Here is an 18,108-nt window from a genome sequence, read left to right as displayed (position 1 = left end):
AAACAAATTCCTTATAATTATTTTATTTCTATGCAAGCTTTATTCTCGTTTTATTTGTATTTTCATTTGATGTAAAAAATCACTCTACTTAAAAAAAAGAATCTAATAATAAAAAGATCATTTAAATTAAAATTTTAAAAAATTATTAATGGTATTTTAATAAATTATTTTTAATATTTTTTAAATTAAAATTTTATTAAGAATATGTTAATCAATCGCTTTTAGTTCTTTATTAGTCTAATTATAAAAAAGAATTTAATAAAAAATTCATTTAAATTAGAATTTATAAAAATATTTACTAAAGATATTTTAGCCAATCACTTTTAACTATTTTAAAATTAAAATTTTAAGTACTTTAATTTCACAAAAACTATATTTTTAATTTTAGTTGATTTAAATTAAACTTAAATAAATTAATAAAAGTTATATATTTAATGATAAATTTGTTAATTTAAAAACTTATAGTGATATTTAAGTCGATCACTATTAATATTTTTGAAATTCACACTTTTACATATATAGATAGATAGATAGATGTAGATATAAATATAGATATAGATGGATAGATATAGGTAAATGATATTTAATATGCATAAAATGTACAAATTATTATGTTATAATTTATGTAAGCATGTTAAATTAAAAAAATATTTTTTATTTTTGTTAAATTCATACAATTTTTATTAAAATTTTAAATCACATCGCTTTCGTAATTTTTTTTTTCATATTGTACTAGCATATTATATTTAAAATTATTAGATCTATTCTAAAATACATAAAAATCCAAAAACTTGAATAACGATTATATGTTTTTTTAAAGAATAAAATTAGTAAATAAACAAATGTTAATTTTTAAAATAAAAATTTTAAATTGTTAAAAAAATTATTATTTACTATATTATTTTGCAATAATATTTATAATATATTGTTAACAAAATTAATCAATGTTGAATATTTGACTTTTGAGTTTCAAATGAAACTAATATAAAACGCACTAAGAATGTAAAATATTTTTTAATACTATCCTGTATTATATTTGCAACAACTAATAATAAAAAATGATATTATTAATTCGATATTTGATTTTGTTATAAAAATAATAATTTACAATATATTATTGCAATTATTCCATATTTAAAATTTAATTTTAGTACAACACTAAATCAAACATAAAAAATGATATTACAATTTCCACATATGATAAAAAAATTGAACTTGATATTTTATGTATAATATTAATTGCATAATTAACAAAATTAACATTAAATAATATATTTTCTTAATTTTTAAACATATAAAAATATTGTATTTACTTAAAAATAGAAGCTTTTTTTTTTGCCAAAACATAAACATTATCTTATAAAATTAAAACATATTATTTTAAAATTAAAATACAAAAGTTCAAAAAGTTAAAAGTAATCAACCAAATCATTTAGAAGATGAGAAATGGAAGCAAGGGTAAATCACCAAACGAGATACCTAAAAAGTGAGAAGAGTTGAAGAGAAAAAAGAAGGAGGCTTCTATTTGAATTTAAAAACAACATAAATATATAATCATAGACAAATAATATGAAATAGTAAGAAATTATTTTTTTATTCATGTAACATCCATCTTCTCTATTTAGTATTTATTTGAATTTAAATAATAGATTAAAAATATATAAACAATATTTAAATATAAAATATTGATATCCAATGTATAAATAAAATTCATATAATTTACATTTATGTAAATATTTGTCAACTTATTTTTAAAATTTTAACTTCAAAGTCCTGACAGCAGAAGGCATTGACAATGCTCCCAACGGTTGGGCACACATAAAGCAAATGAGGTATTTTTTCCTTCTTTCAATTTGTCTCTGAATATTGAATTTTTGTGTGAATCAAGTCGAAAAATCTAGTTGAATCGCACGATTGAACTATGGGAATGAAAATGCAAGTCCGACAATATTTATTAAAGCCATCCTCAAGCCTTTAACCCAGTAATTAAAGATATTTGAGGGGACATCAAATGTTTAATTTTGAATAAAATTTCTTTATCTTTTTTTTTACTTGTACTAAAATTTTATTTTTTTAATGTAATAAAAATAAAGACGATATTTAATAGAGCTCGATTTTGGTGAAAAAGAAGAAGTTTGGTTTAACTTAGGTCGGGTTCTAATGAAAAGTAAGCTAAATTGGGTGTGATTGGATGTTGACGGTTATAAAGTAACTTTATTAGGATAATAAAGTAATTCAATTCAAGGTTAATTTTGTAATAAAATAAATTATAAATTCTTTTTGTCAATATTACAAATAACTTTTGAATTATAAAAAAAAATTAATGTAATATTTAAATTTTAAAACTCTATAATATATTATTTGAATTATTAATATATTAATTAATATAATATTCATTCTTAACATAATTAATTTCAAATGATGATACATAATAAATAAATAAATTTTTAAATATTATTATATTAATTAATATATTCATAATTTAAATTTCATATTAAAACCTTTTAAAATTCAAATATTACATTAAATATTTTATTATAATTTAAAAATTATTCATAATATTAATCTTAAATTTTTTACTAAAAATGGGCTTGTCATTTAGTAGCCGTTTGGATCCTACCGCACTTTCGATGTGGTGCGATCATACTTATTGCACCTCCAATTGAAACTAATGCTAATTTCAATGAAATAAAATCAGCATAAATTTTTCATTTAAATTTTTTTAATCGTAGTTATAAATCTTTTTTTTCAATTAGAGCCTTAGTGATGATTTAGCCGTTAACACGAATTTATCAAATTTGGAAGCAGGGACACGGGCTGCCAGGAGAGACCTCACACACAAAGAATAGAGAATAGGGAGGACCTTTCCTTCATTAGAGAAAAGTTGCGAATGGGAAAAAAATTAAAGTCCAACTCGCTTTGTGTTAAGCAAGCTAAGGTTCACCCATTTAAATATTTTTTTTAAAGTTTCTAATTTATTCTTAAATTCTTTCTATTTTATTTTATATCTGATTGAAGAAAATATTATAGTCCTAAATTTTCTAAAATTCGTAATTTTAAAATATCAACTTTAATAACATGTCAACTGATTTAAGAGATAATTAATTTTATCATTTTAAATATTTTATAGCTAATGAAAAAGAGAAATTTCAAAATAGGAGACACATCTAATATGTATTAATTATTAACTTAAATATCTTGACTGCAAATAAAAATTTTATTTTTCTAATCTTAATTTTTTAAACAAGATATAAATATATATATATATATATATATGACATGTATTAATTATTGATTCAAATATTCAAATTAAAATAATCTAAAATTATAATGATTAAATTAAATATTGACTGGATCCATAAATCTGACTTTTGCTTTGAAAAGATATGAATTATTATAATTAATTAAGATTGATTAAATTTGAAATAGATTAAATTTTAAATGATTCAAATTTTAAATTGTTATAACTTATATTTCAACAATAATTTAAAAATAAAAAAAATAACATTACACATTCATCAAAATCAGTCAATTGCCACCTGTGAACAAGTAAGATTATGAATTGTTTTAGGGTTTAGATTTTTGAATATTTTTAGTTTATCAAAGCAAACAAAGATAGGCTGATATTAATGTATTTTAATGTTAAGTCTAAATGGATTAGATTTTGGACGAATTCAACGTGTATTTTCATTTTTCTTACATTTACTTTCTAAGTAATTGAAATTTAATTTCTAATTGAACTTAAGTTTAATTCGTAATTTGTCCACATTTGGGTTCGACTGATTAAAAAGAAATCAAGTCCACATCATCTTTCAATTCACAACTTTCACACGTAATACCAAAACCTAGATACATGAGGGCATTTGAATCAGATAAACCTTAATGCCCTTCACTTAATATTATCGTAGGTGGAGCTTTATGGAGCCTACTGGGCTCAAACCTTCGTTGAGACAAAAAAAAAATCTAAGATTATATGTGTTTGGATCTTATGCCTTTTAAATCAAGTTTAACGAGTTTTCATTAATTCAATTTATTTATTTAGACTAGTATTAACTTTCCTAGTTGTTATAGCCATGAAATAAAGAGAGTATTTTCAATAATAAATATTTTGAAAACTCATTTACATAATTAAAAAAATGATTAAATGATAGTTTAGTTGTGTATGTTGAAAAAGTTATTTTTAAAAATATTGATAACAAACCTATTGTACAATATTTTCAAAATATGAAACTAAAATAATGATAATTGTATAATTTTATAATTTTTATTATAATTGTAAAACTTTTAATTGTCATATAAAAATTTTAAAATTTTAATACTATTTCGTTGTTATTGCTATTTTTCAATTTAATATATTTAAACTAAATTTTCATTATGTAAAAATTTTAACTCCATCAGTAATTTTATAAATGCTTTGATAGAGAAATTCTTTTTTTTTTCTAGAAATTCCATACAAATAATGTGTTTGGATGAAAGATTTAAAAAAAAAAATTATTTTAATCATAGTTTTTAAATTTCTAATAATTAATTAGCTTGTTTGATAATTATAAAGGAGAAATTTTGAAATTTAGTGAGAATTTCAAGCAGAAATTTTGGGACCTCGTATCTCCACTCAAAACCGGCCTAAATTGGTGGTTTTACAATTCTTCTTAAGCATTTTTTTTTTTTTTTTTGGTTTTAAGGAGGATAAACCCTACATTAAGGGGGGGAGAGGGGAAGGTTGGATCGAATCCCAACTTGGTGTCTTCTTAAGGCTTTCTTGGTCATTAGGCCAAAAAGCTGAAGACTTCTTAAGCGGTAATTACACAATGCCTGTTAGAATTACCTGCATAAATTTAAAAAAAAACTAGTATACACATATCCTGCAATATGCTACTAGGTTAATTATTTTTAACTAATATTAATTAATGATAATTATTTTTGTTAATCAAATGATAATCTTATAAAGCTAAAAAGTAAGTTGCTAGCCTAATAAATATTTTTATACTATTAAAAGTATTAGCCTTTTTACATCCTTGATTGTTGGGCAAAGTTGTGCAGATTATCTTAAGCATAAATTATCAAAGCCTAACATCAAAATATATCATAACATCAAAAATCATAAGTTGTTGTTTATTTTTCTAAAACAACTTACTTCTAAAAATTTAAAATACAAAAACCAATGTCAAAGAATTCTCATAAATTAATATGTGCATATGATTCAACATAATATGCAAGTGACATAGCATAGGCAAGTGACATATACATAAAATTAATGGCAAATTAAGTTAAATTATCCATACCAAGTAACAGTTGGAGATGACAATTTTCTTGATATATTAAGTGGTGAGCTTTGTCATCGAAAATTGAATTAAAAAATAAAAACCTAACCAATCTTTACCTTTTCCTTATTTATTTACTTTTATCATATATGTATAAATCTTTTTTTCAAATTTAAGCTTTGAAAATATATAAAAATATAAAACAATAGCTTTCTTTTTTACTAAAAACTTAAAAGATCCATTATCTTTTAAGACTTCGTAGTTATCTTTCACCACTCTCTTTATTTTTTCAATATAAAATTTGAAATTCTTGGTCAAAAACAAAAGATAAAAATATGAGAAAACAAAAAAAAAATTACTCACTTCCAACCAACAAAAGGTCTAGTTCATTAACTTTAGCCAAATCTACCTTGCAACCTTTCTGCTTTGACCATCTGATCAAATTTTCCTTTTTTTTTTCTTGACTAAGGTGAAATCTTCTAATTTTTTTTCCATTTTTCTTCTTTATTTTTCATCTAGATTTTTTTTTTTATGCTTCTGGATTCTTCTTCTATACTTTCAACATTCTCTTTTTACCTTTAGATTTTTCTAATTTTTTATTTTAAGCCAAATGGTCACATGTTGCTTGTGAACTCAAAACTTATAAATTATATGACTAAAATTATTCTTCAAATTTTACTAAGTCCCAGTTATACCCTACATGTGTCATTAAGCTAACCTCGTGGAAGATTTTTTTTATTTTAATGTATAGTTTGATATGACTAAATTATCCTTTAAAAACTTAATAAATCGCAGTTATATCGTACATGTGTTATTAAGCTAACCCCTAGGGGATCTTTTTCAATATATAGTATAGATATGTGCATATATCTTTCTGCCTTCTTTTTTTCTTTCTATTTCTTCCACTTATCAATTGTAATTTTTTGAATCCTTGGCCTTTCAAAATCACACAACATTTAATTTGCGAATTCTTAAATTTTGAAAGTGAAAGTGATTAAAAAAAGTTGTATTAAAAGAAAATATATGATTTTTAAATTTTATTAACTCAGAGAATATAAAATTTTTATGTTTGATTTATGAAAATATAAAATTATTTAATAAATCTTTTACTATATTATCTTTTATAATATATGAATAAATATATAATATTCATAATATTAATATGTGAATAACACGTGACAATGAATAACACGTCTTCATTAAAACTAAATAATTTTAAAAAATAATTTTTTATATTTTCAATAAAATAATTCTACAATTTTAATTACTATCTTAATGTTATTGTTCCTATGCAAAGAAAACATACGTTTTTTTTAACTTAATATGTAATAATATTAAATAAAAATATTTTACATTTTATTTTTTTATATTTTCAACAATGATTGCATTTTTTATCTTAAAAAAATGATCTTCTCAACAAAAATTATGTTTTTTTTTTAGAAACATTATCTTTATATAATTCTGAAAAATATATTTTTCATGTTTTCAACAAAAAGTATATTTTCATCTTAGAAATGTAGTCTTACCAATAAAAACTACAATTTTATCTTAGAAATGTCGTCTTTACTAAATTCTGAAAACTATATTTTTTTTATATTTTCAACAAAAACTACATTTCTATATTAAAAACGTTTATTTTTTGTAAATTATGAAAAATATATATTTTTATGTTTTCAACAAATACTATATTTTTATCTTAAAAATATTATCTTTTTAATAAAAACTGCATTTTCTATATTAGAAATATCGTTTTTATTGAATTTTGGAAAATATTTTTTTCATGTTAATAATAAAAACTGTGTTTTATCTTAAAAATATTATCTTTCTAGCAATGATTGCATTTTTATCTTAAAAATGTCACCTTTGTTAAATTTTGAAAATTAATTTTTTAATATTTTTAACAAAGATTAAGTTTTTTTATTTTAGAAATATCTTTTTTGTTAAATTATGAAAAATAATTTTTTCATCGTTTCAACAAAAATCGTGTTTTTAATCATAATTTTTGTGAGTATTTCAATAGTACTATGTTAAAAACATATCTTTGTTTACAATATATTAAGAAAAAAAAATTATTTTCATAATATTTTGTAAAAAATTATTACGTTTCTAAAGTAAATAATGTTATTTATATAATCTAAAACTATAATTAAGTGAAGACAAATGAAAAAAATATTTTCACTTTCCCTATGAAATCTTAAAAAACTTCACAAAAAAGAGAGTTTTTTATTCCCCTTATTTTTTCACTTTTTGATATTGTCATGAATTTTAAAAAACCATAGTAATTACATTCTTATGAACCAAACTAAGGAATTAAATTACAAAAAATAAGATTTTGGAAAGGAAAATTACTTTTCCTCAAACCAAGTCTTTATGAAATTGCTTTGTCATCGTCATGTTAGATTTTTTTTATTTTAAATTCTTAATTTTATGCTTTGTTACTTATATTTATTATCATGGATATTTCTTAGTCAAACTATGCCATCAGTCCTTTTACACACATGAAAATTTGAAATTGGATCCTTATAATATAATTCATATAAATATAGTCTTTATACTAAATTGATTTTATAGTTTTATTCTAATCATTAACCTTGCTAAAATTTTTTCATTAAATTTACTAACATGTTCATTGACTTGTTGATGTGTCATTTGATTTTGCTGACGTGGCATTTAACTTTATTTTTTAATAAAGCTTTTGATGATATGGATTTATTGATATGCCACGTGGATTTTTTGAAATGTCATGTGACATATAAATAAATCCATATCATATTTTTCAAGAAATTTAATTTTCAATTTTTTTTATTAAAGAGTACTTATTGAAACCTAAAAAGAAAATAAAATAAAATTTTTATGAAAAATCTCTAACCTACGTGTCCAAAAAAACAAAACAAAACCTAAATTCTAGCGATCAGTCGCCATTGATCATCGTGCATCGACATCAAAATATCACCAAAATCTAACTGGGAGCTCCTCTTAATCTTCTCTATAGATTTATTGACTTTAATTTATCCAAAATTCACTCTTTTTTTTAGACATCAAAAGAACCAAAATCTTAAAAACTTAGATCTACAACGACCACCACCTTCCATGGCTACCAAATTTTTTACGAGCGTTCTCCTCACCCTCCCTTAGGTTTTAATTGCTGGGATTTAAAAATGCTTCCTAAAACCCCCTTCAACCCAAAACTCCAAAATAGAAACTAGAAAACATAACAAAAAAAAATCATGCCTGATCCATCAATAAAACCCAAAGCTCTTCGCATGCTTTAAGTATCCATCTATTGGCTTCAGTTAGTGATATATTCTGATGACGAATAGCATGTGGAGACATGTTTCTGTAATGAATAACAGGTAAATATTATTTTTTGTTTCTTTAACAATATTGATTCAAATTCGATCTTGGATTCAATTTTGGATTTTAAAATTTATTGATTAAATGCCCATGGAGATTTTTTATCTCTAATCTAAGGAAAAAGGAAAGATTACATAAAAAATCTTGAGAAATTTTTATAAGATTCTATTAAAATTGAGATATTTTTAGTTGAATTAGAATTTCAATCCCTATAAAAAGACCTAATCTATGATGAATGAAGAGGCATCAAACAATTAACATAGAATCATTGAATAAGTAATAAGCAAGCAACAATTTTGAGCAAACATAAAACAATTCAATAGGGAAATTTTTAGGTAAGCAATACAAAAGCAATTCCAAGCAAAGGCAGAGTTTAATAGTAAGAAATCCAAGTCAGAAGCAATTTTCATTAGCAACAAGCCTCGATAATCAACAAAAACGGGTTTACAACCATTCAAAGTAAGAATAACTAAGAAATCTACAACCAAATAAAGGAGTAATTCACGAAACAAATTTGTAGCAAAAACTGAATCTACCTGGAAACATACACGAAACCAATAAAAAAATAGAAAAATCATTCCACCTATATCAAACACAAGCATATACAGAGAAAATACAAAAACATTCAACAACAAAATTGAGAATTCATTAGGAAAGTTATTTTTTTATGGGTTTTAGTTTCTTGAGATTTATTTTGGAAGGAAAAAAATCTGTTAGAAAAAAGAAGGAATGAGTCAACAAATAATAGATGGCTTGATGGTGGTAAAAGTCAACTTCTATGAAGGGTAACTAGTTTTTGGGTTTGGGTTTTGTCTGTTGGGTTGAAAAGAAGAAAAGATTTGGGAAAAATGGTTTTGATCATTTTTTTGGCCATTAATGAATGACAACATTCAACGGTAGAAGTGGGAGTAGGCTATCGAATTTTAGATTTGTTTGGTAAATTTTAAGGAGAAAAGGGAAAAACCAAAGATAAAAAGAGAAGAAACAAGACGTAAATGATGGAGAATAAAGGAACATGTTGATTTTTTAGGCTTTATTCAAAACTTAAAAAATGGTATCATTTTAAGCACTAAAGAGGAACCAAGTTTGACTCATCAATGACCTATATGGATACTGTAAGTGACTAACCCATTTATTTTGATTTTGATTTTGATTATTCAATTATTATTTTGATTATTATTCTTTCTTTTTATTATTTTTCTATTTAATTGTGATTGAGTTAATTGTGTGAGGAAAAGGAAAAGAAAAAGCTTTAGTAAAGTTTTTATTATTTTATTTACATGGTTTTCTTCCTTTGATTTTTGTATAATTTTTATGATTTTATTTGCATGATTAGGATATTGATTTTGATATTTTTGCATGAATAAATAATTGCTTATTAATTTTCATATTTTATTTATGAATTTTATTTTTATACTTTTTATATTTTTGCATTAATGTATAATTGCATGATATTTTGCATGAATTTGCATAATTACTTAATATTTTATTTGTGTGATTCATTAATATATTGCATGATTATTTATTATTTGTATGATTATTAATATATGTTGTAGGATATATTATATTATTACATGATTATTAATATATGTTGTAGGTTATTAATTCATGCTTGGTTAGAGTGTACTAGTGTATTCATCTACTTATGATGAGTAGGAAAGGCATCTGAATTCGTTAGAAATTGATTACTAAACTTATCCCCATGTAAAAAATCAGTGGTTAGCAAAGTATAAGGACATATTTATTACTACTTTTACAATAAAGTAATGCTTTTGGCAATGTTACAACAAATATGTATGATTTATGTTACATTATTAAGATTATTTGTGGTTTTTAGTGTTTTATAACAAATCATTAATATACCTTTATTATTTTGTTTAAGGCCGAGAATGTATATTGAAAATTCAAAAGGCACCTTGGATCATTTCAAGAGTATTTTGAATCACTATGAAAAACAATCAATGTACTTGTTGAGCTCCAATATACATATATTAAAGCTTTACTTGAATGAAGTCTTATTATTGTCGAGCATAATTCAAGCTTTCAGTGCTTAAAGAGTTACAAGGTTTGGTATTTATAAGCATACTGAATATGATATTAATGAAAGTTAAGCGAGCTAATCATGTTGAGATTGATGCAAATGCTTGTGGTTGTATGATCAGAAGCATGCATGGATTAACTTGTGCTCATAAAGTTATAGAATATATAAAGGTGGAAAGTCCAATTTCTTTATCTGAAGTGCATTTGCATTGAAAGAAGGTGGATTTAATAAAGAGCCAAGATAATGAAAATCTAAAAAGTTGACCATTTAGTCCAACGTTGATCGAATTATAAAACACTTAAATGAATGTGATGAGTTCAGTAAGTTAACCATGAAAAGAAAGCTACAAGAACTTGGTGATTCGTCCACAACTACCTTGATGCCACCATTAAAGATGACGAAGCTAAAAGATTGCATAGCTATGAAAAATAGATACCTCTACATTACACGACCCGTCACATTTCGAGGTTGTGTTATCAGCTCAGGATAATACATCACCACTAATCACTACAAATTCAGTGAAATTGATGACACAAATCACTAAACTTTTTGTTCACTGCCCCCACGATAAATGAAAAATATGATATTTGGATAGTTTGCGAGTGGGAGTTACATCTATATATATATATAGAGCATTGTTGATGTTAAGGTAGATAGATATTGTGTTTTTTGTTCTATTACTAGGTTGCTTAGATTAAGATTAAATGGGTGTGTACAAGTGCAACAAGATTTAATTAAAGTGTTTAATTGATTTTGAGGTGATTATGTGACTTTGTATGAATCCATAGAGCGTGTTAAGGAATTATTACAAACCTTATCATATTTTGACACTTCTGCATCATACAATAAATAGATGACCTTATTTGATATGAGTCATTTGATTGTCTCTTGATATGATGTTGTGATAGTTCATATCAGTTTGAGACATAGCTTGATATATCTCCTTATTAGATTTGTACCACTTATACCATTAGAGCATAAAGTAATTAAGATTGGATTTGTTAATGATTGTCATTTTGTGCAAGTATTATTAATTAGTGTTGTCATTTACTATTTATATTTATCGTTCCTATTTTATGTAGCTGTTAATGACATTATATAAATAAAGTTCCTACTTTATAGATGTGTTAGTAAAGCCATTCTCACTAATACCTCATATTACATACAACTGACGTAGGATTCGATATAATTATATTCTAGAGTGGGAGATTTCATATATACCTATCATTGAAAATTTCAAGTTATTATTTAGTATAAATTCTAATATGGCCATTTAAGAAACAATACACATTGATTAATTATTTTTTGTAGTAATTGTTAACAGTTTGTATTAATGTTTACGATTTATATATTTGTTTAAGCTTTATATGTTGAACAAGTTATCTAATGGGATATGTCCTATTGAACAGGTAATTTAATGGATATTTTGTAAATATAAACTAAATATAAACATACTTAACTAAATATAAAATTAGTATCTACATTAAGTATTAGTATATAATAATATCAATCCCTATCACTCGACCTTTTAACTTGAGGATATACACATGGTGGACAAGTGGACTTAGCTATCTGTGTGGAACTCTTGGCAGGGTTGATATTGTCATTTTCGTAAAAGGATGGAGTCGGGCAAAGATGATGTTGTGGTCACTACTAGTGGTGAGGACGGTCGTGGCATGAGCTGGCTAGCAGGTGTTGATGTTGATGGAATTGGGGATAGAACGGGCAAAAATAGGCTTAGAGGTGCTAGTGTCGATGAGATTGGGGATGCAGCGGACATGAGTGGCTTGGCCAGTCTTGGTGGTTTGAATGCATGAAATAATGGTACATGAGTCTAATGCCAATCTAGATTGACTGCTTCTACTTTGTAGTAGATGACTCGGACAATAAATGATGTACTTTGATAATTGCATCTCTTGATACGTCAATACTTTGATCAAATCCACTAGACAATACATACTCAATGAAAGATAAAATGGCTGAGCTCCATTACAAAATATTAATAAGGTTATTAGTATTGATGTCATATAATTAAAATTAACAAAATAGTAAAAAAACCATAAAATTATATAATTTATAATTTACTAAATCACTGATGGTGTAATATCTACTGGTTGAGCTTGGAATCTAGATTGATGTTCTGAATTTTGAATTTGACAATGTGAAATTACTACAAACCAAGCATTGTAATAAGATAAACACTCTTTCGATCTCTAACATCTATGGCCTCGATGCTCAATTGGGTAATGTGTATATCCCATCTATCCCAATATTGGTGTAGGAATTGATATGCAACATCAAACTAGTTGTATATACTCTTCGATTAGTATAGGACGGGATCAATAGGGTTGGGAGAATAGTCTGTCCAATCGGGTTGGAAGAATAGTTTGTACAAATCCAAACAATGTCTTTATGATTATCCCACACTTGATGCATCCAGTAAAAAAAATAATGTCGTGTAATGGATGTGCATCCTGTTGATCGACATATGATTCTTAACACACATAAGATACTTTTAACCCATCTAAACGTTCCTGTAAGATTGCAATGTATCAGTATAAGTATGAGCCTTCCATTGTTCAACACGCAGTAGATCATTTGAAGATGTCAAAATGGCCATTAAATTCAATGATGGAAAGTACTTGTAAATCTATACATGAAATACATAAATAATATTTAATATGATAATCATATATATGAGTAATAATAAATAAATTAAATATTAATAATATATATTTCACTAATTACAAATACATACCTGAAAAAGTGTTAGATATCTAATGATCTGATACACGTTTGCCTATTCATAATGCCAAGTTGCCTATACAAATAAGACAAGCTGTCCCCTAAACAAATCTACTTATGATGGTGAGGTCAGTCAGTAAGAGTATGTACACTACCAAAACTCTTGTAATGGTCTTGTTAACGACTAGTGTACACTTTAGCAAATGAAGTATAAAAGCTTAGGATGCATAAACAACCACCTTATCATTTGATGCATCTGTGACATGCCTAAGGTATCCTATAACCACTAGAGTCAAACAATAAATCCTTTAGCTTGTGAAGTCTTTGCTCTAGCCTCGTATGTAAAAATTCCAAGTAATCTCACTAGTATTGTATTCGTCTCATTGATTGTCAAAAAATTCATTGAAACCATGGTCCTAATGATCAATATGTGTAGAAAGATTAACACATCATCCAACTTGATAGTCATCTCTTTGAACGGCATATGAAAGGTGTTCATCTCCGGTTGCCACCTCTTAACAAAAACTAATACTAACATGTTATTGATGGTATGATAGGTGTAGTCGATGAGTGACAACAACCCCGACTAGACAACATTGGCTCGAATAAGCATGTGTGCATTGTTTAGATGCCATTGCTATAACTTCAGTTCATGGTTAATCAATTTCAATGTATCTCGCTCCCGTAACAATAACAACAATAATAATAAAATAAGATCAACAATAACATCACCGATATCAAGAACATAAACAATAACATTAATAACAATAATCAATTAAGGCACATTAAAGACATAAATTAACATGATTCGTATTATATGATTTAAGTGATTACCTAGTCATTCCAAATTTATAATGCAACATGAGATTCGAAACTAAAAAAAATCGATGTATCAACTGGATTTCCAAAAAATGATTCCACCTGCTTTTGTGTGGTAAGTTGCGGCAGCCTCCCTATAAAGCGTGGAAGGCTTAACTTAAAGGATGTCATCTATTGTATGATCCTTTGACTCATCATTCCTCACTCAACGTCTTTTTTTAGAGGCAATTGGACATTTATGACTCAGATTAAGATCAGCTCTAGTACCTCTCTCTCTACTAAGAATATATTTCACCTCATGTATGAGCTATATCTGTAATAAAAAATAACAACTCATTAAGCTTATATAATATATTTAATAAACCTTAAACTTGAAAGAAAAATCATTACTGATGGTCCAATATCAATTACTACTATTATTGATTAACTTGAATGACAAAACATCAAAGTTAAAACTTGAAATAAATTGTTTTGAACTAAAAGAAAATTTTTGTCAATAATTTTTTAAATGAAAAATGACTTGGGATCAAAACAAACTTTTTTCCTCGTTAAAAACATGTAAGCTCTCGAGTTTGAACATGATTGATCCTTTTTGTGTAGGGGGTTGATCCTCCTTATACAAACTTTTTTTGAAAATCGATTACTAAGAGCTTTAAAGGTTTTTTGAAAATGCATTTTTAAGATCTTTTTGAGTTTATTAGAAATAGATTACCGAGAAGCTTTTATGGCTCTCAAAAATTTATTTTTGAGAAACCTTTAAAGCTTTAAAAAATGGATTGTTAAGATCCTTTTAGGCTTTTTTTTAAAAAATCAAATTAAATAAAATAAATTAAGAAATCTTACTTGTAATTAGTGGAAGACTTAAAAATGAACGTGATTTTGGGGTTAATTCGATAGATTTAAGATTAATTTGAGTTTGAGATTGAAGAGAGAAGAAAAGGGAATAAAGGGATTACATTGAGGGTATAAAGGGAAAGCGAATGGTTTCGGGATTTACTATATTTCGTAAAAGAAGAATTTTAATTTTGAATTGAGGAGTATTTAGTAATAGAGTGATAAAGAGTAGTATTTGAGGTGTATTTAAAATTCCTCTCCTAGAAACCTGCCCCCGATTCTCAGTAAGCGGGAAAGGGCTCCTTTAAAACTCCCAAAAAACCATCCAAAGCCCTCCCACGTTCCAATGTCGGGCACAATCAAGGTTCTGAACGTGGCGGAGAAGCCATCGGTGGCGAAGTCGGTGTCTGCCATCCTGTCAAGGAACCAAGGCCTGCGTGTGCGCGATGGCCGCTCCCGCTTCAACAAGATATTCGAGTTCAATTACTCGATTCGTGGCCAACCCTGCCACATGCTCTTCACCTCTGTCACTGGCCACTTAATGGAGCTCGAATTCGAAGATCGCTTCCGCAAGTGGCACTCCTGTGACCCCGCGGACCTCTACCACGCCCCCGTCCGTAAATTCGTCCCTGAGGTCTCCCCCTTTCTTCCATCTCTGGTTTTTTCCTCATAATTTACTCTTTATCTTTTCGAAGAGATGCTAAAAAAATGTAAATTGTAAATAACAAAATCACATTCCAACAAAATTGATCAAATATTTAAAATGCATCGCATACTTCAAAATGATTGATATATGTGAAAAGTAAAATCATGGGTTGTGTTATTCACAGAAGTTAAAGTTTTAATTTTAACTTTTCAAAATTATTATGTCACGAACATGTTGAAGTGGAAATCTAGTTTCTCCTTAAAGAAAGGGACAACGAAAGAGTTCAACAATGAAAATCTGACTCCCGCCAACCCTCCAGTTATCAAGGTAATAAAGTGTAAAAATAGAGTCTGGTAATAGTGAAATTGAGGTCGACAAGCTTATCATGTATATATATATGTGTGTGTGTGTGTGTATAATAAATGCACCTTTTGCTTTTAGATGGGAACAAAAGAAACAATTAGCAAAACTAACAAGCAAATAGAGTGTAAATGATTTTACTGGATCTTTTCTTTGCGTTTGAGAATTTCCATAATTTCTAGTGCATATGGTGCTAAATTATGTTTATATGCTGAATTTCACTTTTATTGGACTTTTGATGATTTAGGATAAGGTGGGTATTAAGAGGACGTTGGAGGAGGAAGCTAGGAGGTGCCAGTGGTTGGTTCTATGGCTTGATTGTGACAGAGAAGGAGAAAACATTACATTTGAGGTTATTGACGTTTGCAGAGCAGTGAATCCTCATCTTACAATACGAAGGGCTCGATTCTCTGCATTAATTGAGAGGTTCTTAAAGCCTAACGTTTGTTCTTTTTCTTTAATTGTCTTTTTTTGGCTTAGATTTAATGTAGTCTGGTGTTGGAAATGCTAGGGAAATCCATCATGCCATGCAGAATCTTGTTGATCCAAATCCATGGTTTTCTGATGCTGTAGATGCTAGGCAGGTAAGTAACTTCCCTTATCATGTGTGAAATGCTCAAATTCTTAATTGATTGATATAAATTTGATTTTACAAGTTTCCGCATAATTGCTTACTATGAAGAAAAGACTTTTTATGGCTTATTCATGCATTTCCTAAATTTTGTTTAGAAATATTTGTTAAGCACTATTATCTCATATTAGTAATATTTGGGTTTGCTATGGTCTTCTGTTTAATTTAAGCCACTCTGCCAATTGTCAATTGGTTTTATGTTGGATGTTTAACATGAAACCAAGTTGTTTGTTTCCCATGTGGTTGAGTTATATGTTTTTACATTACCTCATATTAGTTGTTTACATTGTAGTCCTGTTGTTTCTGTTTTTAAGTTGGGCCTAAAAGTGATGGGGAGTGCTGAGTAGTGTTGTTCTACATCAGTTAAGTTTGGGGAGTATTCAAGTTAGGTCTCCATTTTTTGCCAATTGGTTTTAGGATGAATGCTTAAGAACATGCTCTTTTCGTCTTACTTCTGTCCTTGTTATTATTTATCCATCTGATATCTATAGAGATCAAAATTAACATTTATAAATTTATTAGGAAATAGATCTACGGATTGGTGCTTCCTTCACCAGATTTCAGACTATGCTGTTGAGAGATAAATTTGTTATTGATTCTGCTACAGATGACAGAAATCTTGTTCTAAGTTATGGTCCTTGTCAGGTATGTTGAGAATTGGCAACATCTCTGATTTATGCTTATTAATAGATGTCTTATATCTTTTACCAATGCAGTTCCCTACACTCGGCTTTGTTGTGGAACGATATTGGGAAGTACAGTCGCATGAGCCTGAAGAATTTTGGACAATCAACTGTTCTCACAGATCGGATGAAGGTGTTGCTACCTTCAATTGGATGTAAGCTGGCAAGCTTTCTGCAGTTGTTTGAGTTATCATATATTCTTTTATAAGTTTAATTTCTTTCTCTTAGTTCAAGTGGTCATAAGGATAGAGTTAATAACATTATGAATTTGCAGGCGTGGACACCTTTTTGATCACACTTGTGCAGTTATAGTTTATGAAATGTGTGTTCAGGAGCCAACTGCAACTGTGAGTTGTGCTAAACCAAGTATTTTTGAACAATTCCAACTTTTGATCATAGAAACAACTCTTACTGAATAATCATAGTTTTTGTTAATACTTGTCTTATAGGTAACAAAAGTTCGAAACCAGGAAAAACTTAAATATCCTCCATATCCTTTGAGTACCATTGAGCTTGAAAAGCGTGCTTCGCGGTATTTCCGTATGAGTTCTGAACACACAATGAAGGTGAGCAGCTGGAAGTGGACATGCTTTAATCTTGGTTGTACCAATGCCTTTGTGCATCAACTAGAATTGAGAGGTTAATTTGAAAGGCTTAACTAGAAAGATTATTCCCTATTCTGCATGCTTGTATATATTTTGATGTTGAATAAAGAAAAAGGAAAAATAATGAAA

The 18,108-nt window shown here is 26.9% G+C and overlaps 1 protein-coding gene across 4 annotated transcripts in view; it reads left to right on the top strand.

Moving 5' to 3' along the window:
* The first annotated feature begins 14,804 nt into the window (after window positions 1-14,804).
* The window catches only part of TOP3A (topoisomerase 3alpha), a 44,637-nt gene continuing 41,333 nt past the window's right edge, over window positions 14,805-18,108 (top strand). For 2 of the 4 annotated variants that reach the window (XR_016333026.1, XM_089753263.1), the window contains exons 1-8: window positions 15,269-15,688; window positions 15,941-16,027; window positions 16,308-16,486; window positions 16,572-16,644; window positions 17,214-17,336; window positions 17,408-17,529; window positions 17,649-17,721; window positions 17,824-17,940. Coding sequence is in view for 2 of the 4 variants with exons in the window: in XM_089753263.1 (XP_089609389.1) it covers window positions 15,401-15,688; window positions 15,941-16,027; window positions 16,308-16,486; window positions 16,572-16,644; window positions 17,214-17,336; window positions 17,408-17,529; window positions 17,649-17,721; window positions 17,824-17,940 (1,062 nt within the window). In the remaining 2 variants the exon portion in view is untranslated. Of the gene's footprint in view, window positions 15,689-15,940; window positions 16,028-16,307; window positions 16,487-16,571; window positions 16,645-17,213; window positions 17,337-17,407; window positions 17,530-17,648; window positions 17,722-17,823; window positions 17,941-18,108 lie in introns of all 4 variants that reach the window. The other 2 variants (XM_022919117.2, XR_016333027.1) reach the window with 2 other exon arrangements.

The sequence above is a fragment of the Durio zibethinus genome, chromosome 24 (assembly GCF_047325235.1).
Source record: "Durio zibethinus cultivar Kanyao isolate XHJ-2024 chromosome 24, ASM4732523v1, whole genome shotgun sequence".
Classification (NCBI taxonomy): domain Eukaryota; kingdom Viridiplantae; phylum Streptophyta; class Magnoliopsida; order Malvales; family Malvaceae; genus Durio; species Durio zibethinus.
This window is presented reverse-complemented; position numbering and strand designations above follow the sequence as displayed.